Below are 24,016 nucleotides of genomic sequence, written 5' to 3' on the forward strand. Positions count from 1 at the left end.
GTGATCAAGTCCGATCCGTCTGATATTTCACATTCCATCCTGATTGGCTAATATTAGCTTCCAAAGTTTGCAGGATTGCTCCGTTTTTGAACAAAATGCCTCAAATCATCAACGCAGCTTGCGATTACCGTGACATTTGCCACACATATTCCCACTAGGTCAAGGAACAAATGCTACCTTTTTAACATTGTCCTGTTATAGCGCCACCAGCAGGTAGACTTTAGCAAAACACATTTTTGGAACACAATGCTTGAAATCATGCATGCAGCGTCTGATTGCCATGAAAGATCTAAGGTGAAGAACATATGCCACCCTTTTTACATTGGCCTATTATACAGTAGCACCACCAGGACGCACGGCCTGGTGGAGACCTGTGCTCGGAAGAGCACTGCTTCTAGTTTCTTTCTGTTTTGCATCAGTATGACAATAATAAACCTCCTGGTGAGCTGTAACAATACAGAAACAAAGTAGCTGGAAAGCCTTGTTTTCATACCCTGATGCTCATAGGTAATTATTGATGCCATTGACTTTGGTCAGAGTCAGAGAGCAGTCTCACAACAGCATCTTCCATCTGTTCTCGGCTTCACAGGATCCTATTCATTTCTTAGAAAAAAAGGAGAGTTTGGATATCTGGTTTCACTTGGGTGTGGTGGTAGAGACGTATCTAACTATCTATGTTATGACAGGCTGACCTTCACCTGGCAAGCCATGAAAACAAAGCTGTTATAGGCCTAACCATAATTGTAAATATTGTAAAAGACACAAGATTTATGATGAATATTGTCCTAGCAGTAAATATTTGCCTGTGGTGCTTCTCTGTATTTAAGCTTTGTTTTTCGGTCTCCAGGTCAACCATGCTTTGAAGAAACTTCATGAAGGGCCAAGTTGTTGTGGTCTTCTTTGAGTTATATCAAGTTAACAGTTTTCAGCTTGTGAATGTGAAATAGTATGTATATAGTATATATAATCTTTTTTCCCATTCATAAGCTGTTTTTTCTTTCCACTTTTAAACAGAATGGAATTTTTCAGAAGCAAGGATTTGTACACCAACGAAAAGGTATCATGATGTGTGATTAATAATTAAAGACCTATGATCGACAATTAGATAATATAAACCATTGGGGGGGAAATACCTGGTCTTCTTACAAATTATTCAGCATTTACACTTAATAATTTTGTAATTAGATGATAACAGTGCCAGGAGGCACAGTGGCGCAGTGGTTAGTGCTTCGCCTCACAGCTAGAAGGTCCTGGGTTCGATTCCCGCCGGGGGACGCTGTGGGCGCTGGCGGCGTGTTCCTCCTCCGCGTCATCAGCGCCCACACCCTGGGTGGGGTTGGCGATAGGGCCTTTCTGTGTGGAGTTTGCATGTTCTCCCCGTGTCTCCTAGGGTTGATACCCTCACAAAAACATGCACGTAATCCTGGTCTCAATAATGCCTCCCCCTGGCCAGCCGGGGCGCCTGATGGAGGGGAAAGGAACTGGTTGGAATAACATGTTCCTTCCACGCGCTACGTCCAAACCAGGGAAATCTCCACTGTCAGGTGAAAAGAAGCAACTTGGACTCCTCATGCATAGAAGGAAGCATGAGGTCAGTCCGTTGTCTCCCTTGGCGCGGCAGAGGGAGAGCAGAGCCCAGGATTACATAGGCAATTAGCACTGGGTGAGAAAATGGGTTACAAAATTGTGGGATAAAAAGATGATAACAGTGCCAACTGCCAAGGCAGATAAAGTGGTGCACAGCAATTTTATTTTGTTTTATTGGGTGTTCATTTGAAAGGATCCCTGGCTAATAAGCCTTGTATGCCTAAATACATTATAATTGGCTATCATCATAGCCGATCTACAAGCTTGTAGATCTGCTATTTTCAAAAGATTTTTATACATTTGAAAACTTGAAATGGGACATTTTGCCAAATGAGCACTTTTACTTTTGGTACTTTAAGTACATTTTCATGCAAATACTGTTGTGTCTTGAATTTCAGACTTTTACTTGTAACAGAGTACTTCTAGATTGCAATATTGATACTTTTACTTGAGTAAGAAAATGTGTGTGTACTTTTTCAACCACTGAGTGTAGTGATATAAATGACTATAGTTGCCTCTATAGGTTCTCAGTCAACATTTATTCAGTTCAGAAATAGACAGTAGAATAATTACAAAGTGATCGTTCCTTTGTGTCTTCCAGAGAACTTTGTTGGTCATGCACCTCATTCCTGGCAGTCCTCAGCGGACATTGCAGCTGGTGAGGAAGCCATCCAGCACAGGAAATTGAATGGCTCCACCATGGAGACCCCCAGTCACCATGAACTGCACAGAGAGCTCCTGCTCAACCACAAACGGTACAGGAACCTTCTTGATTTGAATGGCTCTCTTGTCCCATCACATGATGACAATGCGGTTGACCTGGAAAACAATGCAGAGTGGGAACTGAACATTTGTGTGTGTGTGTGTGTGTGTGTGTGTGTGTGTGTGTGTGTGTGTGTGTGTGTGTGTGTGTGTGTGTGTGTGTGTGTGTGTGTGTCATTGATTGACTCTACAGAGGCCTACTCCTGGAGGAGAAGCCTGAACTGAAGCGGGTACTGCAGCAACGGAGGCTGGATCTGCACAGGGAGGCAGAGATGGCCCAACGGACACCGTCAGACCTGGAGACAGAGCTCCGCAAAAGGCAGCAGAAGTTGCGAGAGGTTAGGATAATACTGTACTGCACACTATAGCGGTGGACAAAACAAAAGCATTTCTAACATTTAATCAGTTGAGACAGTAGAGACACACATTGTAGCCTATTATTTTATAGTCATTATAACAATATTTTAAGGATATTATCAGGCTACCTTTATGGGGTCAACGGTAGCTGCATGACTGGATAGTGACAGACACACAGACTCACTGATAGACAGACAGACAGACAGACAGACAGACAGACAGACAGACAGACAGACAGACAGACAGACAGACAGACACACACACACACACACACACACACACAGGAGGTTTCAACAAAAAAAAGTCCCTATATCCAATTATTGTTATTTCTTATTCATATCATTCTTGATACCACAAATGAGCGATATGCTGACTACTTGTTGCATTATCAGTTTGAACAGGAGGAAATCAGGCGACAAGAGGATCAGAAGAAGATCCCAGAGTTTGTTCGTGTGAGGGACAACCTGCGACGCACGCACACATCTGAGCAGTGACAGCTCCCTTCAACCCTGGCAGCCTCTCACGACCTCCTTTGCTAATGTTTATTTTGTGTCACACAGAGACAAATTGCAAAGCAAACAACCAAGTTATCTCTGACTGGACGTTTAAATGTCAAATATAAAGCCATAAATCATATCTGAAAATGTAGGACAGAAAGCTTATGCCATTAGACATATGTTCATGATTTTTTCCCCCCAAACATTTCCAGTATAAAGAAGTGTACATTGTTATGTAGCCTATAATTATTTGTGATAGTTTTAGTCAGTATCAAATGTGGTGGGTATTTTCTACTGTTTGTTTTCTTCTTTTTCTTCTTGGTTTGCAGCATGGATTTTTGTTTTGTTTCTTGGAAGGGCCATATGATCACTGAAGCGCAATTCTTAATTTATTACTTATGTGTGTATTTTTCTTTTCTTATTTTTGTGTTTGTATGTCTTTTGTTATTGTTTTGTTGTTGAAATATGGGAGGGGAACATTGGTAAGGAAAAGTTGATGCAACTCTGTTGTGGGAAAGAAAGAAAGAAAAGGCCCTAAACTTTTGTTGGGACTCGGGAGCCTAGCTTACTCCAATGCCCAATGGCTCCCACATCTTTCCAATTGTGTGCGTTTTTTTATGTGTTTTCTTTTTAGCGTGTGTTGAGAAAATAAAGCTGTTCGTGCTTTTCAGAGTTGTTGTTTGTAGCGCTTGGAACCCTCAAATGTGCGAATCGATTTGCAGGCAGCTCCACCTCTACACACACGCCCAATCCCCCAAAGAGCACGAGGCTTCTCTTTCACATGGATATGGGACTTTGTTTAATTAGCTGACCTTTTCATTCCATCACGGGACGAGAGAAGAAAGCAGGCCATCTGGAGGAAGCTTTTCAACCCATAGAAACACCCAAAGACATTGGTGATAGTTAGGAATTGGGATGGTCGACTGAAATTAATGAATTAAATAAATATCAGGGATGGGAACAGTAGGCTACTCTAAAATGTTTTACTTGAAGTAAAAACAAAGGAAAAAAAGGTAGGCCTACTCATAAGGTCCCATTTCACAAATGTTTAAAATGTATGCAGTAAAAGTAACACTCAAATAAAGAAAAAATAAATCAAAATGGTAAGTAGCCTACATTAGGCTAATAGTTAGCCAACCACTGATGTAGAGCCTATGTTTTTAAACATTAAACACACAATTGGGAGATCCACGCGTGTCGTCCACTGCCATAGCGCCTAATTATAGTAGGCTGCCTTCACCAGCCAGCCACTACTGCAGCCAGCTGTCTCCAGTTCCAAAAGTTTTCTCCCCCCTCATGCAATTCTTTTATGTTTTCATCACCCCCCGGTGAGTCGCGTGCTGCTGTGTCAATGGAGCAGAGCGTGTCTGGAAAGCAAGTAGTGTCAGACCACATCATGTTGAACTGGTAGGGGTGTTTCAGCGAAATATAGCAATACCATATTCCACGGATTGTCTTAATGTAGCTAGAAATAAGTTTTAGAAATGTCTTTATAATTTCAAGTCAAAAATAGCAATTAACTGTGAACAAGATGATGGATTAAACTACTATACGTAAAACAGAAACGACGTTATCCCCCCCGCCTGAAGAGAATGGTGTGTTCTGGGACAGATGTCCCAAGCGAAACGCCCACTGTGTGTTGCCAAGCCGCTCACATCACAGATTCACATCTCACGACAGTCAGTCCCAACTCTTGATGCCTAAAGTGATGCTGAGCGTGTGAACAGGAGAGAAGGGGACACCATTTAAAAGGTAAGTTCTTCAGACTCATGTAAACAGCATGTCATGAAGAAATCAATCCAGATCTGCAGACTTTACTTGAGTGGCTACATTATAAACCAATCTAAAATGACATTAGCCTATCTATGTTGTGCAAGCCATCAAATCAAAAGGAGGAAATGCTAATGTATTTCACTGTGGCTATGCTGAATATTATTATTAGTCATTTATTTATTTACTACTACTACTACTACTATATTGTTGTTGTTATATCTCAATCTTTGTTCTGATTTCATCACTGTGTTTGAGAGATTACATATTGATTCACGTAATGTATTTCATTGTGGCTGAATATTATTATTTACTAATGTATTTATTACTACTACTACTACTACTACTATTATTGTATTGTTGTTGTTATAGCTCAATCTTTGTTCTGATTTCATCACTGTGTTTGAGAGATTACATGTATTGATTCACATAATGTATTTCATTGTGGCTGAATATTAATATTATTTACTCATTTATTTATTACTACTACTACAACTATTATTATTTTATTGTTGTTGTTATAGCTCAATCTTTGTTCTGATTTCATCACTGCATTTGAGAGATTTTAGACATGTATTGATTCACATCCTGTTGATTGTTGTTAGGCTTGTTGTTAGCCTAAACATTTGCTCCTGCGTACAGGATGTAGGCTGTGGTGGATGAGTCTTGGCCAGTCAAATCAGCTTTTGTCCTCACAGTCACACTTGTAGATGAGCAATATTTAGCATTAAAATGAAAGAAAAGAAAAGTTGTTTGCGCATATGGTAAAGGAGCTGAGCTCCATTATTTGTGAATGAAAGGCACCCTGCTGGTTACTGGCTGTCGCTGCCAACAGAATAAACACAGTGTTGTGAGACAACTTGTTTACAGTTAGGATGTACTCTCATGGTGCAAATGATAACACTTACGTGTTAGGCCTACTTTGCTTCAGAATGATTTTTTTTCCAGTGTAACGCTCTTTTTGGTGAGAGCGGTGAATGCGGTTGAATGACATAGCCACATCCTGGAGAGATGACCATCCTTGACCATTCAATGACATTATAACTCAATGGGAGTCAGTGTCATGAACTCCAACCCTAAAGCTTTTGGAGAACAATGGAGCATCTCTTCTTGTCCTCTATATTTACGTTGCCTTTGAGTTGTGACATAGTTGCTGTGTCTGGCCAGCATATGGCCTGGCTGACTGGGGACGCACTAGTTCTATGGGGCTTATTACCTTTGCATTGTCCCTCTTGGAAATCCAAGCCCACTGCACTACAATAACAGTGGTGATCTGAATGGAAGTTGACAGTAAAAAGGCTGCCAGGATCTGAGCCATTTTTTCTTGGCCTTAGTTATTGGATGTCAGTGTATACTTACCTTATCGCTGTGGCTTTGGGAGTTGATATACAGGATATATATTATCTCACTTATAATGTCCAGAGTTTGCTGCTGTGTGTGAGTCTTCATACTTCTTGTATGAGCTATAATCTGACTCCAACGACTTGCTGCAAAGCATGTTGCTGGAGTCAGATCATAGCTCATACAATGCTTAACCTTTTTTTTTGTTTCAGTGCTCCCCCACATTGATTCACTTTTCTTCCAAACAGCCCACATTGTGTGCAGCATGGATCCATTTTGCTGAATGGATTTTGGCTGTTCATCAGACTCTGAAATAAGGCATACTGTAAAGTCGTTTGGTTTCTTCCATAGTATCAGCATTCACTCGAGAATCTTAATTACAGGCTTCACATGGGCCTCGGTCTGGTTTCAGGCATCCCTCACTGTTTCCTAGGCTAGGCTGGTCTCCGTTGGCAATTCCAAGGCCCGACCACAGTGGTAATGAGCACAGCGGTGGCAGCATTCCAGGAGATCACAACTCAGGGCTCATGGGAAAGGGTGGTGGGGATGTCTGGGAGACAGTCAATCCACATCATAATCTCCCTGCCATAAACACCCACTTCCGTAGATGTTACATGGTACATTTTTGAGCAGCAAGGATGGGTGGAATGGTGAGCTACCATTGCTGACAAGTTCCTAGATGGTCATAATTAGCTTTTTTTCTTTTTTTTTCAATAGCAATTAAGTCATGTCTGTTGAGGGGTTCAGTGTTAGAACTTAAGGAAATGGACTATTCCTGTCCAAAGACATCGTAGAAAAGCGCTGATAAAGGCGCTCATCACAGTATGATTTCAACACTCCTACGAACACAGTTCCTGTAAAGATGAGTGATGTAAATTTATTTGGAACGGGTTTGCGACTTCTATTGAGATCCACAACCCACCCACCCACTCATTCAGTCGGCCCCAGACCTCCTACCACAGACATTGTGAAAGTCTTCAGAAAAGTTATGGAGTGTAAGTGGGTAAATCCCACATTACCCTGCCTGTCTCTGATTACCGGCCTGAATTCCTGTTGACGTCTTTAGTTTTATATCGCTGCAGAGCCATGTGTCTCTCAACACAGAAGCCTCCCTGTGTAGGCCCCTACCTTGCACACTCACTCAGCAACTGTTCCGTCCTTCCCCTCCCGTCGAAGCCTTGTCTCAATATTGGTGCAACACAGGCCCAATAACATTCTTAGGCTGAAGCCAGAGGTGTCAGCAGATATTTTACCCACAGCAGATTACCCAGGCCTGTACTGGTGCATATGGGACCTTTTGTTGCACTGTTTTCACTGAGAAGCAGTGCACAGTCAGGCCGCCTGTTACTCATTGTGTTACCGTGCGCCCAAAGCTGCATCAGTTCACATGAGTTAGTGCACTGAAAGGGCTGAGTCTGTGGGATTGACACGATAACATCCTGTCAAAGGACGTTCTCTTCCACACAGGCCCTGTATCGTTCTGGTCCCTAACAGGAAAGGCCTGATACACATCTCCAAACACTATATGAGATAGGACATAAGGCTTATGTTAGCCTTGCTAACGCACGTTCACTGAGAGAGTGCGTGTGTGCGTAGTACGTACGTACGTGCCTGTGTGTGTATGCGTGCACGGCTGCACACACATCGCTTGCCCCAGAAATAGACTGTTGAAATTTTGTTTTATAATTATTTTCTGTTATAGTATCCTTTTCATGATATGGGTAAACAAGGGCTTTGTTTAGTTAATGAGTTGTGGTTCCATGGGTGTATAACTGAGAAAGAAGGGAAGTTAATCATATCCTCTAATCAAGTTAACAACTATGAAGGAGTTTCTTGTGATCTACTGAAATATTTTAGGAGAGCGGCCTTGAGTGATGCCGGACATGTGAGACCAAAGACAACTTAATCAACCAAAAGGAAGTACACTGAAAAAAAACCATTCTCTGGAAAAGTTATCTTTTAGTCTTTCCTTAAGCAGTGTCCTTAAGCAGTGAAACCTAATGCCCTTATTTTACATTAATTAGGCTTCACTTATACCAAAACATCCTACCCACATTGTTGTTGTTGTCATTGTTTTCTTCTCTTGCCATTGTCTCTTTTTCTACGTTGCACTCTTGTTTATTCTCTGTCAGATGTTCTGGCACAGAATAGATCATAAACTTGAATTGTGCCCTCTTGTTTACGAGTAGTGCTTTGAGGCACAGTGGCCAATGTGGCACATGAATCAGCACTGGACCTTATGTGATCCAATGTTGTGTAGACAAGCCCAGCGTTGAAACATTGAGACATTCTTCCACTTCAAAGTCCCTGGAGGGCTCTCTGGACACTGGTTGAATAGAAGTTGTGGGAGGGGCGAATGGGGAGAACAGGTGCAGTCCACGAGTGTGGTAATTCCTGCTGCCATCTGCTTTCTTTTTCTGTGTCTGGGCTCTTTTAAACATCCTCGGACACGCCTCATGAGCGACACGCTCCCCTGGGCATCCGCGCCGTGCCCCGTCACCATGGCACCTCGATTCGGATTAACCCCTGCACATGTGCCGAGTCAAGCATGGGGGTCTGCTGCCTTTGTGGTTGAGGAGCAGGGAGGGACCATGGGAGGGAGGGGGGAAGGTAGGGGGTTGCATGGATAAGTGTGTGAAAGGACACTTGCCGATTAATTCACTTTTGTTGAAGAGAAGTAGAACCAAGCACAAAAGGAAGTAAACATTTTTTTTTAAAGGTTAGATCTTTTTTTTGTTTCTCAAACGTAATGTTACTCATCTGATAAAACGATGCTTACATCAACAGGTATTGCTAGAAGTGAATGCTGCAAAGAGAGAGTGAAGATGACGACAGTGGAGAGTAAAGATGAGATCAGTGATACTGACAGTGGGATCATCTTACACTCTGGTAAGAACTTCACACATGTGAAAAGATACGTGCAAATCTTTTTACATGAATGTTTCTTTTCTTGTTACAAAACAGTCTGATTTTATTTTATTCTTTTCTAGAAAATGCACAATCCAATTTTGGAATGAAATAATTTAAGTTGCTGCAAAATGTTGGGGGATGTCACACCAACATTAGTGTAGAATGTGCTGTTAATGACCATGGTGATGATAGACTGATGGACAAATCTTCTCTGTGACTTACAGGCCCAGATAGCCCCACATCCCCAGTGAAGGACCTGACCACCCATACCAGGGCCTTGAAGATGAAGCACCAAGTTCTGGAGGACCGTCTGGAGCTCTGTCTGCTAGAGCTCCGGAAGCTCTGCATTAGAGAGGCGGTGGGTGTCTTTTACAGTTGATTAAGATATTTAGGAACAAGGATTGATCTTTTATCCACATGGGGACCGTTCAGTGTCTCTTGTGAAGATCAAACATTTTGGCTACGTAATGGTCACGTAATGTGAACTGGGCACGTACCTTTTAGGCGAAGCCCGAACTGGCGAAGTGGGGAAATGTCCGATACCGTAGCGATCTGGCGAACGTCTTCTGGACAGGGCGTTTATCGTGCGCTTGCCCAGGCCTTACGGCCTGGGCATAAATATAACGATTGCATTCACCACAGCTTCGTAACTCGCGCGGCGCTCCGCCGGCCGCGCGGCCGCGCGGCCTTCGCGCCGCTTGCAGTGTCGTGGACAATCGATTCGCCAGATCGCTACGGTAGGAGACAAATCCCCACTTCGCCAGTTCGGGCTTCGCCAGAACAGGACTTTCCCTGTGAACTATAGTATATATTCCCTGTATGTGGTTGATAAAAGTTAGAACTTGTTGTGTGATATTGCCTGCTGCTGGAGTATTCTTGTTCTACATTCTAGATGAGTTGTACTTAAATAGTTTTTTGCGCCAGCAGAGTACGCAAGTACTGAGTTCGGTGCTGTCTGTTTCTGGCTGTCTGTTTCACCACCAACAAGTGCGACCTGATATAAATAGTTAACAGAGTGCCAACTTTCCCACCCACATACATAGAGGCAGCACCAAGCAGCACCGATCGCAATACTTGCGTGCTCTCTTGGCACACTGACACAAGTAGGCCATATATGGCCACGAGTGCACAAGGAGCAAGTTGGCACCTCGACACAGAGCAGTCTAGTTGCATCTGTCATTGGGCATACATTGTCCCGATAAAGCAGTAACCATGACGTGACGACGTCACAAGTATATCAGTGTGCTTACACAGATGCAGAGTACTGACCAAACAGAGAAAGGTCAATCCTAAGCTACAGTGTATATCATATCATGTGTAGTAGGCTAGTAGCTGACACAAGTAATTGTTTCACAATGCCCTGGGATCTGATTATGGCCTTTGTCTTCACAGGAGCTGACTGGAAAAATGTCCTCTGACTATCCTCTGATGCCTGATGAGAAGCCCCCTCGGATTCGCAGGAGGATAGGAGCAGCCTTCAAGTTGGATGAAGGCCTGATCCATCAGCATGGAGAGGTACAGTCCAATATCACTTCTACTTTATCATACGCATCATAGTTAGTAAGCAAGCAGAATTAAAAAGAGGCTATTATTGTGGCTGTCAATGGTTGAATGGTCAAGTACACTGCCTAAATCCATACACCCGACCCCTTTGTTGGCTTTAGACGACCTAGGATCATGATAGTATCATCCTTTCATAGCTCCTCCTCATTGTCTCTTTTATAGCTTACTGTTTACAGTTGAACTAATCTAAATAAAGAAAAGTGTGGACATAGACTTCCCATTCTCCCCTTTGGACAAAAATAATTGAGAAGGTTAAACTTATTATACTAATCCCAGAATTTTGTTCTTAAATCAGAATTCAGTGTTACAGGGACTGGAGGCTGACCTGGCCCTTCAGCTCCAGATCCATGAAGCAGCCCGGAAACTCTCATTGGAAGAGAAACTCAGTAAACCGCAGAAGAAGAGCAGACTGCAGCAGTGCAAGAGAGAAGAGAGGAAAGTGAAAGAACTGCAGGAGGTTGTGTTGCAGCACAGGATCAGGAATGAATATTCCTCATCGCAAACCACTAGCCCAACCAAACACAAAGGTGAGTGACACTGCCGCCCTCTTCAGGTCAAACGATGCACTGCAGGAGGTTCATGATTGTTTGTTTGATGAAAGGTTCACTTTAAACACTTAAAGCCTTTCTACTAGTAGTAGAACAGAGCTTGTAGATCTGCTATTTTTGCTGAATGTCCACCTAGTATGACATTTCCAGAAAAGGGACGCTAGGATTCTACAACAGGTTAAAACAGATCTGTCTTTCTTCCCAGATCTATCCATGTCTGATGACAGCTCCTTATCTGACGCAGTCGGCATGGATGATGGTAAGTTGGGTTTTTGCATTAAAAAGAAAATCACAGACAATCATTTGAAACAGTCTAAGCCTCATTTCCCATTTTTCTCATCCTCCTGATCCACCATAGACATGGACTCCTCTGGCCCTCTCTCCCCTCCGGCCCTGAGTTCCCCCTATGCAGACCCTCTTCAGTCATCATCATCAACCAGCTCCCTCCAGTCTTCCCAGCAGTCTTCAAGCCATGCCAGTGTGGAGTACGAGCCCTCTCCCATCCAGAACTCTCCATGGAAAGAGTCCAGTCTGGATCAGCCTTACTGGAAGCCCTCAAAACCTCACTCTGCTTGTAGCAGCAGGTCCAAGTAAGAATGCTCAATGCATGTATATAACAATATACTGTACTATAAATGCACTTCTCGATTACTTGATTCATCAAATCACTAATCACTAATAACAAAATAATCTATCGCATCCCTAATTGTGTCCGTCTTGTCTTTTGTTTTGTGCAGTAGTCCTGTGGGAACTCCAGTGTGTGCAGATAGCAGGGTTCTTCCCTGTCAGTTTATCAAGAACCTGGCCCTGCGTCACAACCACGCCAGCAGTGCCCCCTCCACCCCAGAGCTGTATGTACGCAGACAATACTCCCAGTCTTTCAGGTGAGCAATAACTCCCAACGAGTAATGACAATGCTATTGAAAAATGTATTTATGGCACATACGATTTATTTTTTTGTTTTTGTTTTGTTAATAGATTTTAGCTCTATATTCTGGTCATCTGATCATTGCTAGTGTTTGCATTATAACACGGATCTCCCCATCTCCCCAGCTCTTTAATGAACAGAAAATACATTTTCAGGTTTGTTGCCGTCATCATGGCAGTCATCCAGTCAGGAGAGAATGAGCTTCATATCCTTTATGAGTTCTCTCTCCTGATTGGATAAAATTGGTATCCCGACCTGAAAATACATAGTTTGTTAAAGAGCTAAAGAGACAGAGAGAGCCCTGTTACTGAACAGATACTCTATATCAATGATTACTATCAGAGCTATTTATTTAACATATTATTTTCACAAAATATACTGCATCACTTACTGCACCTTTAATTAAAGCATATTGACTAATGTTTCACATTCTTTCCATAGACTTGCCAAAAGCAAGCCATCCCCTGACATGGAGCATTTCAACCCAGAGAACCGTGGGCGCACCAGGCCGCAACAGCAGCGCTGTGCTGCTGATTTCATGGTGCGCTTCCCAGAGTATTCCCCCCAGCGCCTCTACCAGTCCAGCTCTGAGGACAGCAGCTCGGACCACTCGGCCTCCTCCTACACAAGCTCCCCCAGCAGAGATGGACCCACAGAGATCCCCAAGCTCTGCCCTCCTCCTTACGGATTCCATTTTGGGGCCAAAAAAGGCCCTTCCAACTCCCCCAGCTCCAATGCTGTGAACAGGCATGCCAACCAGCCCCAGGCTAGCCCAAGCTACTGCAGGGCCGTGGCAAGGGAGCGCCCCCTGTCCCCTCAGGAGACGAATAGGGAGAAGCGTTACCTGTCCCCGCCTCCCCCTGTTACCCGCTCCCCACAGCATAGACAGTGGCAGGAGGGCACTGCCTCTCCCAAGAGTATGCCAAAACCTCCACCTCCCTACAACAGGCTGGTAAGAACCCCCTCACTCAGGGAGTATCCCAACCATGCCAGCCGTATGATGCCCAGGGAGATGGTCTCAGAGGAGCTCAAGTCCTGGCACCAGAGGAACCAGTTCCAGAAGTCACGTCCAGCCTCCCTGGACCGTAAGGGCTCCTACCGAGTGAAGAGCCCTGCTTCACCTCAGTTACCCCCCTACAAACAGGTCAGTACGCCCAGAAACGAAACCTCGATAAACAATTTGTGACTTCGCTTGCTCGCCTTGTAGCATGTACCTTTCCTACTTTTTGTCTATATTAGTAGTAGGCTGATGCCCAACCGGTCTAGTAATCATACATTCCTTGTCTTACACATTCACAAAATAACTGGCTTTAATTTAAACAGTTGCATACAATAATTAATTGTGACAAATTCATATATAAATGACTTATGGGGAGTACTGATTTTCAATTACTTTGTTTTCCAGGGTTCTGGCAATGTGATTCTCCAGAGAGCTGCAGATGGAACCCCAGTCCAGTGGTTTGTTGAAGAAGATGCTGAAATAGTTAGTCAGGTGTAGCCTTGGAAACTCAGCAGTACTGTGCATTAATAAGGAAATGCATATAAAAAAAACTTTTTATATTTATTTAGTCAATGGACTCTCTGTGAGATTGTATGTCTAAAGAGGCTGGACACTGTCCTTGACAGAATGCAGAAAACATTGGACCTATTGGTACCGTGGCATCTTTCCACAATTGTTTAATTTAAAACTTAAAGTATTGGCAGTATGCCAGTTTTATTTATTTTAACATATTTTATGTCTTAAAATACTTTCTTTTTTCTCTAAGGTGACTAGGGTGAATCGGGTCCTTTAGACAGGAAAAACATGATTTGTTTCACTAATGTGTCACACACAGACTAATATGTTACACTTGCTGTAATTCTTAAAGGTCTCTTTGTGTCTGGCACACATTTTGCACAATAGGTTCACCTAGCTTCCAAATTCTCTTAAAGTATCCTAATATAAGTCTATGCTATATTTATCTATTTAAAGTTTTTCCATTGTAGCATAGACAACTATCACTAAAATATTAATATACGTACATACTTTTGAAATGTATTGGAGGAAAAGTATTGTTTGCTTTTTTATATATAAATAATGAATAATAGCTGTAGGTTGAAGACAATGTGAAGCTAAGTCTCAAGCCGTGCTATTGCAAAATATTTTATTAACCCTAATGCCTTTAATAGTGAAGTGGCTTGTTGGATTTCTTTTCTCTCACTACAACATGTTGAGATACTAACCAAGTGATTGTATCAGTTTTTATATTGCTTGTATATTTATAATAAAATAAAATAAAAAGTGTTTAAAATATGATCTAATAATATTGTTTGTGACTCTGGCTAAGTCCAATTTGTGAGCATGTATGTAGTAGTTTTTCGAACATGGGACACCAAAACTGTTCCAACATTTACGCACATATTATTTATATGCAAAGATCATGTCAAACTCACACATGTATTTCAGATTGTCTGTAAATCCCTACTTAAAATTTACATTAGGGTCACAAAAAAGTTCATGAAGAATTCACAATTTCAAGGTTTCTTTATCTGTTACATCTTCTATTTTCCACAGACATAGCGGAATTCAGACATTATTATTCAATACATGTTATAGCCCATGGCCCTAAATCAGGGTTTTCAACTGGTTGTGAACCAGGGACCACCATCCTGACTAAGAATTAACGTGAGGACCACTGGCTGAGTCGGGTGGGGATATGGGCTAAGGATTAGGGTATATCATTATCTGGTTCAAATGTTGCCTTGCAAAAAACACTCTTGCAAAAGGCAAAACATTAAATAAATAGAATGAACTTAATTTATTTTACTGTAAGTTCTGGGAATTCTGCCTTACAATTCATCCAGAACTTCACTCACAAGGGGATGTGTTTCATACATGTACCTAGCCTGTGGATCTTTGAACTAGTCCTCTTCTTTAGTAGTTAAGCTTGAAGTACGCACCAGCCTTCTCAAATAATGATCTATATGGCCATAATGATAATGTCTTTAATTACACTGTCCTCATATCATGAAAGTTTCCCCAAAATCAGGTGCATGGTCAGGGATGCCTTCACAGACCACCGATTGAAAACCCCTGCTCTAAAAGACCCAGAAAGAGATATACCGTAACAAACAAGTCGTTTAAATAATTTCTTATCTTTTGTCTGATCCTTCCCACCTCAAAAATGATTGAAAGTTTACCACCAAAGTACATAACTGTGAAACGTCCATAAAAAGAGTCTTGCGGTCCGGGCAATTTGGCTCTAATGCGATGCGGGTTCGAGTCCCATTCCCGACGATCTTTGCTGCGAGTCTCTCCCCGTCTCTCTTTCCCGCTTTACAGTCAGTTTTCACTTGAACTATCAATAAAGGCAGAAAGAAACTAAGATGTATCTTTAAAACTAATGAAAAAAGAACACTGGTGTTATGACACAGAGGAGTACCAGGAGGGGCATGATGATGGTGAGAGCCCAGTGACATCGATGCAGCCAGTGATACACAGAGCAACGCCTCCACATACACCACCTGAGGAGGGAATGGATGTAATACTCATCATTGTTCATCCCAAAGCTGCTATTTACCCATATGGCTCCACTTAAAACATTGAATGATTACACCTGAATGAACTCACAAACAATAAATAAGAAAAAAAACACTCCCAGTTTGTCTCTGAGGAATGAATGAAGGAAGGAAGGGGTGTGGGTGGGCAGCGGTATCGCACCAAATTCTGGGCCCTGGGTGTTTTAACTATCACAGCGCAGCCGCGCTGTGAGCTTGTATATCTGCTATTTTTGAAAAGTTGTGAAATTTTGTGCAAGTCTTTGAATATTTCAAATCCTTCTATGGTTTTTTGAAAGACCTATGTTTTTCTATGTAAGTGGTGCTCAAACCTTTTCATCTGAAGGACCCCCAAAATGATATGTATTTGGCCACGGACCACGATCTCAAAATATTTAGTTACAGCAACATTTCTCAAAAATAGCAGATCTACAAGCTCGCAGCGAGCTTGTATATCTGCTATTTTTCAATAGCTAAAGTATAAAATAATTCCAGGCCCCTCCACCTTGGGCCCTAGTAACTCAGTCCCACTTTCCCCCCCCCTTGTGACACCCCTGAGTGTTGGTGGGTTTAAAAATATTAATTAACTTACAAGCCCATAGAAGTGTGTTGGTGAACATGCACGCTCCTCCTACTCCTGTCCGTCTTTTTCTTTGACAGTCCCACTTTGCCCTTGTGTCTCTGTCTCAGGAAATCCAGAGGGGACCTGCAATACATGCACACAACATCCAATACATTAACCCACAATTTCAGGGTTCAGGTACAAAGTCATGAGCTATCAGGTTGTGTTAGTGGTTATAGGTGAGGTGAAGTACTTTTTGGTTTGTGGCGTCTTTACGGACACTTCCTCTGGAGGAGGAGAGTGTCTCTCTTGTGCAGGGATAAGAGATGGTTCCAGTGGAACAGCAGAAGCCTCTGACGTGGTATCACCTGGATCAACAGGTCTTGGAAGAATCAGAGAAAAAGAGCATATCATATGTATAATTACAGATATTCACCTCTAAAAATGTTGTCAGACAGATGTACTTACGTTTGTTAATTCACACAGAGAATATATCTTTGTACAAGACATATTGCATGCCCAGAAGCTGTGTAAGTCATAACTGATACAGAGGTCAGCGAGATGGGATATGAATAGAAATGAATAAAACACGATTATCTAGCTTAATCAGACGACAGTTGTACTTCTACAGTGAAATCCTGTTTACTTCGGCCGGCACTGCAGCATCAGAATGACATCTACCGTCTAAAGCTTAAGAGTGATTATGTGTGTATAGCGATGAGATTATGTACAGATACTGGAATATGAGTCAAGCCTCGAGCATATTACAACAAAAGGGAGCAGTGTAATTTATTTTTATGGAGATATAAATTAAATATGAAACTGTGAAGGTGAACACCAATACTAATACAAGTTTCCGGCATATTCTTGGCAATCAAGAGATTCTCAGATGTTTTACACTTACAGATTTAAACATGTCCAGTGTGTATATCTAGTCGATTATTATCATCTGTGCATACAAAGACAGAAAGGCAGGCGTTACCTGTCGTCCATTGAGTAGCTGGATTCTGAGCTCAGGGTTGTGGCAATGGCTTTCTTATCAGGACTTCCTGACCGATTTTTTAAGTCTCTTTTTCTCCTCTCCTGGAGAGAAAACAAAAAACAAAACATTTGAGATGTTTGAACAATGCCTCTTGAGGAAATAAGACAAGTTAGCTTGTGAAATGAACATACAGTACCTACCTGTTTAGTGATGATTGCCATGCTGACCCTATGGCGGCCATTTGGCTAAAAGAGAAAAGGGAGATAAAAGCACAAAGAAGATTCATGGTGGGAAGAAATGAGAAAGAGGCTGAAAGGATAGATGTATCGCAAGCCAAAAATCTCATTCTCAATACCTGCTGGGAGGATTGCTTATCCTTTTTGGCTTTGAGTCCATCTGTAGCTACAACAAGAGATCTGTGTCAGTGGGATGGATCACAGCAGAATCATATAAATGTCAGAAAGCAACCTTATCAGAAACTACTTTGTATCGGTGACCCTAAGAACCATGTTACACGCAGGAAGTTGAAGATGATGTCACTAATGTTACACCAGGCTGCACTTTATGCTCACAAAATAAGTGCACTTACATTAAGAATAAAATCATTTTTGCACATTAAAATGCTCCTCTGTTCCTGCCTAAACTGTTGTATATAGAAGGTTCTGTGGTGCTGTACTGTATATTAAGTACTGTAGAAGCTACTGATAATCTCATATACATTGTACAATATACGTGGGACAACTTTTATTATCCTACTAGTAAAACTACTGGCTCTACTACTACATTTTCTGAAGGAAGCCAAACAAATAATATGTTTTACTCTTATGTACCTGTGCACAAGATGTAATAAACCTGTAGTGAACCTTGACATTTACTGCAGTGGGAGTGAAATGGAAATGTAAAAACCTGGCAGTTCCCTGGGCTCTGAAGGTTTCTTGCGGAGGTTCTTCTGGATCAGCCTCCTGGCTTCCTTGAGCTCAGCTACGTCTCGGTCATGTCGTCTCTTCAGAGTCTCCATGTGAGCCACCATCAGTTCTACTGCTCGGCTCACGCGTGCTTCCTAATACACAGAGATGAAAGCGTCAGGACAGAACAGTAGGCTGCAGATTGGTGTAGTGGGTAGAGAGACTGCCCAAGTGCCCTTATATGGTTGACCTGCGACAGCCATGTGTTCAAGCAAAGTATCTTGGACTGTAAAATGTGAAAGATGACAGAACATCTATTCAGATAGATAGATAGATAGATAGATACCTTTATTATCCCAAGAGAGACAAGTGAGCGTACTTATACCTGGTGGACAGCCCCCAGCACCTCAGCCGTGTTGAAAATTCGTTCCACAGTCCCACCAAGGATATCTAGACATAACTGCAGCCTCTGGATGATGTTACTGCGCTTACTGTCCAGACATAAGGCCTTCAAGCCCTGAAGACCACACATAAACACAAAGATCACATTTACTATGTGCAATGGAACAAAATCAATTCCTGTGCCTGTGGTTTCACTGTCATTCACTGTCAATTAAAGCTGCTGTGTGCCATAGGAAACAACACATACTCAAACACACATACTTAAACAATGTACAGAAAATATATAATTGTTGCTTAATTAAATGCTAGACATATGCAGAATATATGACAAAAGAATATGACAGAGAAAGTAGAATAAAGGGTACGGAATCTCTGTGATCTGTGCAATCAGGATCAGAATCAGAATCAACTTTTGTGACAACTTTATTGTCACATCACAGGTTTACAGGTGTAAAAGATCCATTGTTTTGGTTATTTCCATAAGAGAAAGGGAAGAAGGGGGGGGGGGAGAGATCAATACAAATTCTAGAGAATAATAATAATAATATCTACATATTTACACGTTACCGGATCTCTATCTGGTGTGTCAAGTACCTGAGGTAAGGTGCAAGGTGTCAGCGAGTGTCGACCGCATAGTCCACATAAGGATGTGAGATAAATAAACTTAAGTCACTTTGATTTAGCTTTTGGTTTCCTTGAACCCGTGACCAATGATTCTTAAATATAAGTCTTGCCACCCACCCTACCTCTAAGGTCTCCCTGCCTCTGTTCAGCTCCAGCTGGATGTTCTCTTCAGCCAGGTCGCGGGCATGTTCCTCTGCCTGTAGCCTTTGCTTTAGGGTGTATTGGTCACAACAGAAGGCCAGGGCAATCTGAGAGACGGCGGCCTGGGTGGAGATCAAGGAACAGTAAGCAAGGTTACACAGACACATTATTAGATAGAATATTATTAATTTATGTTACCATTAATATAATATAAATACCCTTACCTCCACCTCTTTCTCTGACATCTCTACACTGTTAGACAAAAAAAGACCAAATTTAGTATTAAAAAAAAACACATCTATACTATAATTTTGCAAATGTCTGACTGAGTGAGTGAGTGAGTGAGTGTCTGTCTGTCTCAGCGTTTCTCCTCGGTGGCTGGAGCAATTGATCTGAAATCGCATCACCATCAGCATATGAACACACCTGACATAACTGTGAAGCCCGTTTGTCACTTTCACAAATCGTATGCTGTATAATAGCATTTTTATGGTGTATCTATATCTATTTAGCCTACAGTACCTTTTGTGACCACACATGTTAAGGGAGGGGCGCTGTTGTTCAAGCACAATCACACACAAACCCACACACACACACACACACACACACACCCACACACACGGGGGGGGGGGGAGGGGGAGTGTGTGTGTGTGTGTGTGTGTGTGTGTGTGTGTGTGTGCAGGCGGGCGGGCGGGCTGGGGGGGGGGGGGTAGCCATTAAACGAAACGGGTATTTCTTACATTGATGCTCCTACATATTATCATGCAAGCACCAGTTAAAGTTACTTTCCATCCCTCATATACTGTATGCACAGTGCACATCCCATAACCCACACACTGCACATCATTTTGGAGCTCATATCTTTGAACGGGTAAGGGCTAGTCTATACTATAATTTTGCGAATGTCTGACTGAGTGAGTGAGTGAGTGAGTGTCTGTCTGTCTCAGCGTTTCTCCTCGGTGGCTGGAGCAATTGATCTGAAATCGCATCACCATTCGCATATGAACACACCTGACATAACTGTGAAGCCCGTTTGTCACTTTCACAAATCGTATGCTGTATATTCGCATTTTTATGGTGTATCTATATCTATTTAGCCTACAGTACCTTTTGTGACCACACATGTTAAGGGAGGGGCGCTGTTGTTCAAGCCATTAGCACAATCACACACAAACCCCCCCACACACACACACACACACACACGGGGGAGGGGGGAGTGTGTGTGTGTGTGTGTGTGTGTGTGTGTGCAGGCGGGCGGGGGGGGGGGGGTTCTGGCCCTGTTACAGATGTTGTCCAAAAATCATGCAGATCGGTACACAGTATCTCTGTAGCCGTTAAATGGAACGGGTATTTCTTACATTGATGCTCCTACATATTAGCATGCAAGCACCAGTTAAAGTTACTTTCCATCCCTCATATACTGTGTGCACAGTGCACATCCCATAACCCACACACTGCACATCATTTCGGAGCTCATATCTTTGAACGGGTAAGGGCTAGTTCAATCAAATAATCCAAATGCATGACAGGCATTGAAACATTCATCACCTGTCAAGGCCTACGCGCTCTACAATCGGAAGTTCACACCAGGGTGTCACCGGTTGCTCCTCCTGGCTTTCTGTGAATGAGATCAGTTTAGCTTGACACAGTCTACTTGTTTCTGATCTGCGTTCTGATCTACAGTATAAATACCCTTTCAGATAAATTAAGCAGATTAATAGCTGTACCTTCTTCACTGTCCTCGCTGCATGGCATTATGAACTGATTGTCAGTGTAATGGACCTCTTCAGAAACCTTATGGAATCGTGAAAACACAGGATTTTTCTCAGGAATTGATACTGTTGCAAAATAAAAAGTGTTAACAGTGTTTAATAGAGTGGTTCTGAAACAAAGGAGTTATGCTCAAGTCAAGTGGACTCACCTCAGCGTTCATTTCACAAACCGGTAGCACTCCAGATAATCCAACTGACTTTTGACAATAATGTTAGAGACAAAAATTGAGGGCTTTCCAGAATCTACTGTAAAAAATAAATTAAAAAAATAAATACTAAGGGCAGATACTGTAGCTGTTGGTAGAATCAAGAACTGTCTGTTCAATGCAATGGTGTTTGTTCTTGCTTTACCTTTTTTCAGGAGAGTCAGAGTACTGACAAGAACAATAATCCTATTAGGAGATCCACAGTCAGGGAAATACAGGACAGGCACCTACAGTAAGTAGCTCAGTCACAGCAGATCATAGTAGTGTTGAAAGTAATTGCTCTTGGAGCCAAATTCAAAGATTTTATGTAGTCACACACTCAAATAGGGTTTGAACCTACCTTTTTCTAAATAACCAGTTCCTAGAATACAGCTGATTCAATAGCAAATGTTACATTTTGTATACAGTAAGTTGGTCTTAATGAATTAAGTGGACCTATAAAAAAAGAAAGAAGAAAAAGTATGTTCATGCCTGGTAGTCTGCATGTATTACTTCTAATTACATTTTGTCAATCTGTGTAATTTGTGTTGCTTTTTTGTCCAGGTCTCTTTTAAGATACTGTATATCTGTAGCCTTCTTGTCCAAAACGCTTTGAATCTAGATTTATTTAAGTAATTGAAAGTCTTTGCTATACCATGCTGGTAGAGAAAACACATACACAGATCAAAGAATAAAGACCACACATAAACTGTCTTGACTTGCTGTTCTGCTTGATGTGGTGCAACATTTATTTAATTAGCTGCGTTTGTTTAAAATGTATTTGTATTCTTTAAGTAAATTAAGTAAATTTAAAAAAGCAATAGTTATCACTGATTAAGGACCTTCTTCAGGCATCTTATGGGTTAGGGTTATTCTTTGAATGTGGATTTATAAATTATTTCGATTATATATTATGTAATGTATATAAATACATTTGGATGGGATGAACCATAGCACCTCCAGAAACGGACCACTAGAGCAGTGGTTTTCAACACTTTTCACATTAAGGTCCATTATTTATTCGCCATTTGAGCCACAGACCAGGCATTATTTAATTAGATTTACTCTCTCAGACCCAAAACTTATTTTTTGTATCATTGGATAAAGATTGTCAACAATTCCAGGCTATATTGATGTGGTACCATAGGAGACAACAAAATGTTGATCTAAATATCAATTCTACATTCTGTGTAAACCTCTGGTAAATTAATGCAATGTTCAACAACAATTTAACTCTTGGGTGTGAAATGAAACCAAACAGATGTGTAATGCCTCATTCACACTACAGATATATAGTTGAACGTTTTGCTTGGTAATTCAATGTAATCTCAATGGAAACCAGCTTTAAAGGAGTAGTTCACCCCCAAAATGATTTTTTTTCTATTGATTAGTCACGCCATGGAGACTAGAGTTCAATAATATGTTTTGTTTTTTGTCGCATTCCTAAGACAAAAATTTGATAACAATAAATGTACCCCCATTCGTTCCCCGGAATCAATGGGGGTAAATTTACTCAAATCAAATTTTTGTCTTAGGAATGTGACAAAAACCAAAAAATATTATTGAACTCTACTCTCCATGGCATGAGTAATCAATAGAAAAAAAGTCATTTTGGGGGTGAACTACTCCTTTAAAGCTTTCAAAGCTTTGTTCTTTGTGTGTCCTGCATCTTTAAAGCTGGTTTCCATTGAGATTACATTGAATTACCAAGCAAAACGTTCAACTATATATCTGTAGTGTGAATGAGGCATTAGGGTCCATTTGGTTTCATTATACACTCAAGAGTTAACATCTAAAAGGGTTCATTTGGTTACCAACTCATCCATCATTTAGCTGGGGACCACCTGGAACCCCCTAAAGGACCACTGGTTGAGAGCCACTGCATTAGAAAATAAGGTTGACATGGCAAAATAGGTTGATTTGAAGGATGTTCATAAGGCGCCGTCCAAACATTTGCAACAGCTATCGTGTCCGTGTCGTTTGAGAATGGGGGGGGGGGGGGGGGGGGGGGGGTCGGTCCAATTAATTCTCAATCAATGTCACATAGTTTTTTGTCCCTTGCAAATCTCTTGGCCAAAAGACAGCCTTCAGTTGAGCAAGAGACACGGTAACGACATGAAACCACATGACTTACATAGAAAATGAATTGAAAATGAATTGGACCCCCCCCCCCTTCTCAAACGATACAGAGACGCATAAACTCCCCAGAAAATCTGATGAAATGTTTTCTCGGGTACACCCAGGGTAACATTTTACAGGTACAGCACTCTGCTCAAGACTTAAAACACTGGCGTCCCAATTCTGGGTCAGACATTTAGCAAAAATAACATCAGGTCTATATTGCAATAACCATTGATTGTGGATCTTCAATAACAAGGGTCTCCCCAGCATTTATTAAACAGAAGATACAGTATATTTTCAGGGCAGAGTACCAGGAGAGATTAAAACTATATTGGAACACTATAACAAAACATTGCAAGTGATAAAATGGGTACTCTCCTGATAAGATCAAGTCAGTGACCCACTTGAAAATGATTTTCTGTTTATTACATAGCTGGAGAGACTGCCATTATTGAACATTACGATCATAATACACTTTGTTGTACACTGTTAAATGGCGGGAGAAAAAGGACAAAGACAATA

The 24,016-nt window shown here is 41.7% G+C and overlaps 2 protein-coding genes across 2 annotated transcripts; both read left to right on the forward strand.

Moving 5' to 3' along the window:
• Nucleotides 1–497: 497 nt before the first annotated feature.
• LOC308290768 (protein FAM107B) lies at nt 498–3,200 on the forward strand (the record flags this gene model as incomplete). The annotated part of the gene is made up of 4 exons (XM_080732677.1): nt 498–507; nt 2,189–2,342; nt 2,543–2,687; nt 3,099–3,200. The coding sequence occupies 4 exons, from the start codon at nt 498–500 to the stop codon at nt 3,198–3,200; spliced, it is 411 nt and encodes a 136-aa protein (XP_080588803.1).
• Nucleotides 3,201–9,139: 5,939 nt separating this feature from the next.
• inavaa (innate immunity activator a) lies at nt 9,140–13,761 on the forward strand (the record flags this gene model as incomplete). The annotated part of the gene is made up of 9 exons (XM_080733723.1): nt 9,140–9,203; nt 9,449–9,582; nt 10,617–10,739; nt 11,083–11,314; nt 11,541–11,594; nt 11,694–11,925; nt 12,073–12,219; nt 12,705–13,407; nt 13,669–13,761. The coding sequence occupies 9 exons, from the start codon at nt 9,140–9,142 to the stop codon at nt 13,759–13,761; spliced, it is 1,782 nt and encodes a 593-aa protein (XP_080589849.1).
• Between the last annotated feature and the right edge of the window lie 10,255 nt (nt 13,762–24,016).

The sequence above is a fragment of the Nannobrachium achirus genome, assembly GCF_963921795.1.
Source record: "Nannobrachium achirus genome assembly, chromosome: 9".
NCBI lineage: Eukaryota > Metazoa > Chordata > Actinopteri > Myctophiformes > Myctophidae > Nannobrachium > Nannobrachium achirus.